The sequence below is a fragment of the Triticum aestivum genome, chromosome 4D, assembly GCF_018294505.1.
Source record: "Triticum aestivum cultivar Chinese Spring chromosome 4D, IWGSC CS RefSeq v2.1, whole genome shotgun sequence".
Classification (NCBI taxonomy): domain Eukaryota; kingdom Viridiplantae; phylum Streptophyta; class Magnoliopsida; order Poales; family Poaceae; genus Triticum; species Triticum aestivum.
In genome coordinates, this window is record NC_057805.1 from 461102776 (window position 1) to 461110934 (window position 8159).

Sequence of the window (8159 nt, forward strand, 5' to 3'; positions counted from 1 at the left end):
TGGGAGGAAAGTAGAACTTGATGAGGTAATTGTACCTTCTCCCGAATTGGAAAGTAGCTCATCACTGAAATCAGTTCCACTGATGCATACAGTTTGTGCTGCCGGCTGAAGAGGCTACAAATGGCAGTGCTGCGCATCAAGGAACACCATGCTCACGAATAGCTGATAATCAGTCATGCCTGGCTCAGTCTGGTGTGGGCGGTGTCTTTATATCATCAAACGCAACAACAGATGCGTCTCATGCACTCGCACCAGCGCAAGTCCAACCATTTGCTCATGTTAATTATTCTCCTGACCAAGTAAGCGAGTATTTTTTTTCATTATTCAGCAAACATAGGTGCATGAATCTCACTGTATTTTATGTGCATGTACACATTTGCCAGCTGAACAATCTGGTGACCTCCATGCGAAGCTTTATTAAGGTGATCGAGAAAAAGCATAGTATTGGGACAGATGATGCGTCTCTGCAAGCCCAATCAGTTGCTCATGCTAACTATTCTCCTGAACAAGTAAGCGAGTATATTTTCATTATTCGGCTTAAGAGCCAACATAGGTGCATGTATCTCACTGATTTTTATGTGCATTTACACATTTGGCAGTTGAAAACTCTGGTAACCTCCTTGCAAGGCTTAATTAAGGTAATCGAGGAAAAGGATAGTATTGGGACAGATAGCCGCAAGCGCAACATATATATGTCAAAGGGAAAAGCCCATGTAGTAGACGGAGAACAAGAAAGAGCAGGTGCCGAAGAACAACAGCCGCCAACCGAAGGTGAAATGTTCGCCACAACAAAATCTATTTTGATGCATGAGGTTTCTAACCTTTTAGGGGATAAAATTTAAACCATAATACTTAATTTTCTACAGGCAAAAAAGCTAAGCCTACAATAGTGTTCCAGAGAAAGGCTAAAGTGGAGAGCGGGTCGAAAGGTGGGCATGACGGTACATGAAGTGTTTTTCAAAGTGAATTTGATGTCAACAATACTTTATGGTCGAACAAAAGTGCTCAAGATATCTCTCGCATGTATTTGTCCATGTCATTGTAGGAAACGTCGACATGCCGGTCCAGCAACCAGAGAATATTCTTGAAACTATCAAGAAGGGGATTGCTGAGTTAACAAAAGCCAGTGCCTTCAAAATATATGATGGCCCAGGCAGCTGTAGCAACAAGAAAAGTGATAAAAGTAAATAAAACTCCTTTGTTGTTTGGAATGACTTTAGTGTTTTCTTATGTTTAGTGCAGTTGGATATTTCAGAAACTAATGCTTATCACTGATAATCTACAAAACATTTTTGATTTAGGTCCCCCAAGCATTGAGTTTCTCCGTGAGGTTAAAAAACATGATGCCACTACAGGGGCAAGAGGATCAGTAGCAGCTCCTAACATTCCAGAAAATGTTGTCGATGCAACCCCACTTGATATGGCTCCACCTATCATGGACAATGAACCAGACCTGGAACAGTTTGTAGCTAACATACCATGTGAGATACCTGGTTGAGTGACATGTTTTTTATTTCTACTCATTTTCAAAGTAAACAATTGCTGACAGATTTTTTTCTTTCCAAAACGAAGCTCATGTGCTCACTATGATATCAATGGCTGCGGCTGGGCAAAACAATATGAGCCAGAGAATCTTCGACCACATACGCAATGCACCTATCGTGAACCCTGTTGGTGAGTGTTCTAGATTGTCAATTAGTAATTTTAAACGAAATTTTAAAACATATTGACTTTCTTATGAATTAATGAACAGCTCAACAGATGGAAGCTGGCCCATCTAATGCTAACGAAATGATTGCACAGTCCCTTCAAAATTAGCAGGCCCGTGCTGGGGTGCTATACCGATGGATACTGTTTGCTGCTACAGACGACTTCTTAACAAGGTATTTTTTTTCTTTTTGCATGAAATTCATTTGGCATTTAGCCTCACACGAAAGTTTGCAAAACAAAGATATCAACTAATCCGTGTCATGCAGGAAATTTATCTACATCCCTGGACAAATGCCATTGATTATAACAGGGACTAGTCTGAAGAAGCAGCTCAGCGGTGCATTTGAGAATGACATGATGTCAGCTGTAGTTGTGTTGTTCAATGAGGTTGACCACAAGGCGTGTGAGCATCTTTCTCGCTTGCGCAATCGTCATTTCCTTCCTCAAGAGTTCGTGATAAGTACCTAAGATAATAAATAATTCGGCGTGGTCAAAACAACTAACGAATGTAACTTTATTTTAGGACTTGTGCAATATTTACAATGGAACTCCACCTCTGGAAGCCATAGGGCACTTCTTCAGGGGTCCAAGTGTACCATACAAGGTCCAGGACTGCAAAGAGGTACCTTGCTATACATCGACAAAATTGTACACAATTTTTTCTTTGCCTCATCTTTTGATAGAACTAAATCTATGAGAAATGTAGTATTGAACAATAACAATTCTTTTCCAATATCAGGTAGTTGTGATACTACATGACAAAGTCAATTGGGTATGCTACGCTTACAATATTAAGGGAACACATACAACAGTGCATGTGTACGACCCTGTGGTCAATGGTGATTTTCCCGCCATAGCTGTGGCCAACCACCATCGTAAAGCTTATGATCTTTTTCTGGCACTGGGTCACTGCATGTCTATTGTGCTAGGTGCAACTATTCCTAGTGCACTGGGCTTTAACATCATCAAACACACTGGGGGTCCAGGAGCGAGGTTAGCTCTAACAAACATTGAGTCTTAATTATCATTTGTAAGAAATATCTGCAGGTTGCTGAAATACTTCATCAATTTTCTTAAAAAAACAGCCCAAATGATGCGATATATGTTGCATATGCTGCGAGGAACATGACGAACAACCAAGCCAAACCTGTGCTGGACCAGGTATCAGATTGTTTGCGCTGCTGCATTTTTCGGTGTCCTATGAAATGTTTATTCTTCATCAAATGCATATACAATATTGTTGGAAAACTCAACTATTTTTCAATCAAACTGTTCCAGGAAGGATTGCTCGAACATAGGAAGGTGCTTGGATACCTGCTCATGACCATGGATTCCAACATTACGAAGATCAACGGCGTCTAAGCAACATTCTCATGAAGACTATCCATCTTTCTTCACTATAAAAATGTTTGCGACTGATAGTTGCTGTATGTCTATGATGCCATGTGTACCTAAAAGCCCTCACACACTGTGTGTGTTGTGGTCTGTCAGTGTTAGTGTCCGTAATTCGGTATGAGACTATTTTTTGTCAGTCGTAAAATGCACTTTGTTTTGTATTTGCTGGTCCATGAGACAGCTAATGACTATGTTAAGTGTTCTACATCACTTAATGCCTAAGTTCTACTTCTTCATATACTTTGTTGTCCGCGTGAAATGATGTTTGATTCGAAAACTTAAATCAAATATTACGTGTTCATGTTTGTCTTGTTTGTAAATGTTCTCAAAAACAAATTGTATATGCTGGCGCAAACGAACATAGAGTGGCAAAAGAACATACAACTACCGCGGAGGTAACTTAGATCTAGGCGAAGGATTCAGATATTGACATCTGAAACAAATATCCGAAAAGCAAACTACTCCACATTTTTTATTACTACAATAGTTTTACGACAACCAGCCGCTAAGATACAAAAGTTCCTTCACATACTTTGTAGGGATGGCCTATGTCTCCCGCGCACAGCTCCGGAGGGCAAACCCTAGCGCCGCAAGCCATATTACCTTCGCCCAGTCCCCTCGGCGCAGCCGGATTAAAGCCAGGCGTCGGAAGCGCGCGAGGCTTCTTATACCCTCTATTGGTTGCGGCTGACGCGGGTGGTCGGCGGCGCACGGTGGCGCCGACGCGTTAGGCCTCGCGAGGTGGCCTGTTAAAGCAGCGGCGGCGCTAAGTATTGCAGTTTTCGGTATTCATGACTATAGGCGGTGCGCCGGTATTCTAGGGAGATGGAGATGTTTGTGGCATCTACCACAATGTGGTGGTGGCTCATAGCGTTGGTCTAGGTCGTTTCACGGCGACGGCTGGACATATCCGGCGTCGGCCAATAGATGAGCGGCTTGTTTCGTACTTCGGAGTCATCGTGAGGGCATGCCGCCAGACTAAGGCCAGCTGGCGTCGGCGGCGAGGCTTCTTCTACCCTTTCTCCGTGGCTCGGCGGCGAGAGTTGGCGGCACGCTGGCATCGGCGAGAGTCGACGCATTAGGCTTCACAAGGTGGCCTCTTATAGAAGTAGCTGGATCTAGCCGATTCGGCGTAACTAGATCTGATCATTTTCCGTAGACGATACTGTAGGCGGTAAGACATGGTGGTGGCTCGTGGCGATTGTATAGGTCATTTTGCGGCGGCGGCTAGAGATTTTCGACGTCGGCCATCGATTAGCAGCTTGTTTTGTCCTTCTTTCCCTTCCATCGTCGTCTGTGCTGCCTTCGTCGAAGGGCTGGACATCTCCCAGCCGTGATCTGTCGCTCGTCTCGCGCCCCGGTACTAGGACCGGACTAGTCTCTCACTGGGTGCAACAGGACGGGTCGATGAGGCCAGCATTTGGGCCGCCCTATCGGGTATTTGTGCTTGGGATGGCCAGGGGTGCGAAAGACGGGGCCTTTCCAATCTTCTATTTTCTTGAATAGCGGCGGGTCTCGGATGAGATGGTGTCAAGGTCTTTGTTCCTGGGACGACAATGGGGGTGGTAGCGGTATGCTCATGGGAAAATCCGTGTATTCGGTGCTGCCAGATGACCATGGGATGTGGGCGGCATGGTGGCGTGGGTGTGGCGTTTTATGGCGTCGTGTGTTGGCCGGGTGTGAAAACCTGTCCTATATTCTTGAAGGCTTTAAAGATAGGACCAACAAAAAGAGAACAAAAAGAGATTGTCAATATAAGTTAGAAAATAAAATTCATCATTCATGGAGCCGCAAAAAAAAGATAACAAAAATCCATGAACATACGGATTCATGTAAAAATAAAACACAGTACAAAACATAGTACACCAAGGACGCTACAGGTTAAATAAAGTGACACTGAACATAAACTTGCATAACCACATGAGAACATTTGCGCTCAGACTCCCCTAGCAGTGCAATTACCCTTTGTGTGCCCCGGAATCTTGCATAGGCTACACTTCACAATCCTTTTTTTGGATGGAGGGGGTGGCATTGGACCGGCAGTATCTTCATGAGCATGGCATGGGCCGTCCTTGTAGTGTTTTCTAGCTTTCTTAGCCACAATGTAATCCATACGACTCTTTGGGCGAAGGGAGCTAGGTCGTCCTTTAGACAGCACACGTTGTGGAGGAAGAATTTGGGTTTGTGACCCAATATCAGTTATGGTATGCCGGACAGGATTTGCTTGTTCGGCGATAGTATCAATAAGCATATCTGAAGCCTTCTTACTTGCAATTTTTTCTTTTGCCTCACATATAGCTGCGAACGCCGTTTGGAATGACTCAGACCCGGATTCTGCCTCCTTGATAAGGTCCATAGCAGCCACATATAGAACATTTCTTCTATACGTAGTTTGGGAAGACAACTCCCCCATTTCACCCTCGTTTGCCAGGTGCAGTGGTCTCGATTCCCTTGCCCATAAAGTCCATCTTTTGACTATATTCCTTGGCGGAATCTTGCCAATATTGTTCTGAACTAATACCTGAAAAAACAAAATTACGAGTCAGATGAGAAATCATTAATGCAGTGCTGTAAAAATGAGTTTGAGACGCATGACATAGGACCATAATGAAAAAAATGTGTGCATACCTTTAATGAATGGCAGCACAACAGGCCGACATGATCAAAAAATCCACAATCACATGTGACAAAGTCCCCACCGTCTTCCACTTTGACGGTGAATACCTTTTTGTCATAATCAGTTAAGGCTAGTTGCGGCGACAATTTGACCTTGTAGACGTGTCCAGGCTTGGAACGCCGTGCATCAAATGAGCCTGATCTAAAAAGTTCGTGTGAAAATTTTTCGTACAAGGCCTTCGTGTACACAGCCGCTGCATCTATCTCGATAGTAGCGCCAATTACAAGCCGCCTGCGTGTCTGTTATTCAGTGGAATAAGTATATAATGTGTGAGATAAAATAAAATAATGTCAGATAGTAGCTGGAGTAGTACTCATACTATATAAACAAAATACATGCATGCCTTTTATACCTGCTTGCTGACATAATTTGCCTCGTCTTCTGCCTGGCTCCTGGAATCAAGCAATTTGTTGTACTGCTTAACAAACAAGTGCATTGGGGATGATCTGCTGATGAACTTTTTGAGGAGATGATTCGCACTCTCGCTCCGTTGCGTGCTGGTCATCCCGGCACAGAATGTGCCCAAGAAGTATGGCATTGCCCACATGTCCCTCCACTTGAAAATCCTGCGAAGGTACTTGTTTCCTTGAAGTTTGTATTTTTTAATCAATTGATGCCACATTCGCTCAAATGATTCTACATCCGTCTCTTCATTTACTATCGCGTGGAATTCCTTCTTGAAGGCAGAATGTTTGTTGTACACGTGTCCAGTTTTCTCTTTCAAGACCTTTAACACATGCCATCTGCACCACCTATGACGGGTGTGGGGCATTGTACTTCGTAAAGCATTTTGCATAGCTTTGCATTGATCTGTAGGAGTACCAAAGAAGAATGATCAAACTAAGGCGAACATATAATAGCATATGTATAACCTGACAAACTACAACAATGTATGAAGATAACTTTTATAATCTGACCTGTCAATATAGTAGTAGGATGTTTCCCGTCCATCAAGTCAATAAAGTTTCTGAATGCCCATTCAAATGTGGGAGTCTTTTCATCAACCATGAGGACGCCGCCAAAAATAATAGACTGGAAATGGTTATTCACACCAACAAAAAGCCCAAATGGCATGTTATACAGGTTGGTCCTGTAAGTGGTGTCGAAAGTAACCACATCACCGAAATGTGCATAATCCAGCCGATTTTTACCATTACACCATATTACTGTTTTCACCCTGCTTTCACCGTCTACTTGCACACAAACTTTGAAGTCCGGATCTGTGGCACTCATATCCTGAAGTATACTCGTGGTTTTGGCCATATCATCAGTGATGGAATCATGAGCTATGGTTGCACACAGAGTTCTCAATGTCTGCTTCCTAAAAGGCACGCCTAGAGAAGAGCCAAGACCTGACCCTAATATGTTGTATATCTGGTCAAACCTGATGTTGTTCTCCGTGAGGTTACGAATAAAATCCTTTGCTAAAGGACTTATAACGCTATGTGATTTCCACTGTTTTTTCTCGCCACACTTCACAGATAGTGGGTGATTATGCAGAATGCCAGAATAGGAGGGGGATAGCTAATCCTGTCGAAGACTACGCTTCTGGCCATCTCCATCTTGCAGCATGTAGAAGAGAGTAGATTGAAGTCCTCCAAGTAGCATCGCATAGCATAAATCCTACCCGGCGATCCCCTCCTCGTCGCCCTGTTAGAGAGCGATCACCGGGTTGTATCTGGCACTTGGAAGGGTGTATTTTATTCAGTATCCGGTTCTAGTTGTCACAAGGTCAAGGTACAACTCCGGGTCGTCCTTTTACCGAGGGACACGGCTATTCGAATAGATAAACTTCCCTACAGGGGTGCACCACATAACCCAACACGCTCGATCCCATATGGCCGGACACACTTTTCTGGGGCATGCCCGGCCTCGTAAGATCAACGCGTCGCAGCCCCACCTAAGCACAACAGAGAGGTCAGCACGCCGGTCTAACCCTATGCGCGCAGGGGTCTGGGCCCATCGCCCTATGCACACCTGCACGTTGCGTACGCGGCCGGAAGCGGACCTAGCCTAGTGGCGTTCCAGTCCAATCCGGCGCGCGCCACTCAGTCGCTGACGTCACGAAGGCTTCGGCTGATACCACGACGCCGGGATACCCATAACTACTCCCGCGTAGATGGCTAGTGCGTATAGACCAAATGGCCAGACTCAGATCAAATACCAAGATCTCGTTAAGCGTGTTAAGTATCCGCGAACGTCGACCAGGGCCAGGCCCACCTCTCACCTAGGCGGTCTCAACCTGCCCTGTCGCTCTGCCACAAAGATCCACTTGCGGGTACTCCTACGAGCCGACCCGACTTTAGTCATCACATGTGTCATGTATTTAGTATATAAGTATATACCCGTGATCACCGCCCAGGTGATCACGGCCCGA

General features: G+C 44.6%; 1 protein-coding gene across 1 annotated transcript; it reads right to left on the minus strand.

The window, feature by feature from the left end:
- Positions 1–3511: 3511 nt before the first annotated feature.
- On the minus strand, positions 3512–7343 carry LOC123097068 (protein FAR1-RELATED SEQUENCE 5-like). Its single transcript, XM_044518838.1, has 6 exons — positions 6700–7343; positions 6135–6592; positions 5734–6021; positions 5374–5626; positions 3709–3851; positions 3512–3538 (listed from the first exon to the last, which is right to left on the minus strand). Exons 1-6 carry the CDS (start codon positions 7043–7045, stop codon positions 3512–3514), a joined length of 1515 nt encoding a protein of 504 aa, XP_044374773.1. The 5' UTR covers positions 7046–7343.
- Between the last annotated feature and the right edge of the window lie 816 nt (positions 7344–8159).

Coding starts and splice junctions, on each gene's coding strand:
- LOC123097068 (XM_044518838.1), bottom strand. CDS start 7,045: ATGGCCAAAACCACGAGTATACTTCAGGATATGAGTGCCACAGATCCG. Junction 6,022..6,134: donor CAAATTATGTCAGCAAGCAG/GTATAAAAGGCA, acceptor ACTGAATAACAG/ACACGCAGGCGGCTTGTAAT. Junction 5,627..5,733: donor TGTGCTGCCATTCATTAAAG/GTATGCACACAT, acceptor TTGTTTTTTCAG/GTATTAGTTCAGAACAATAT.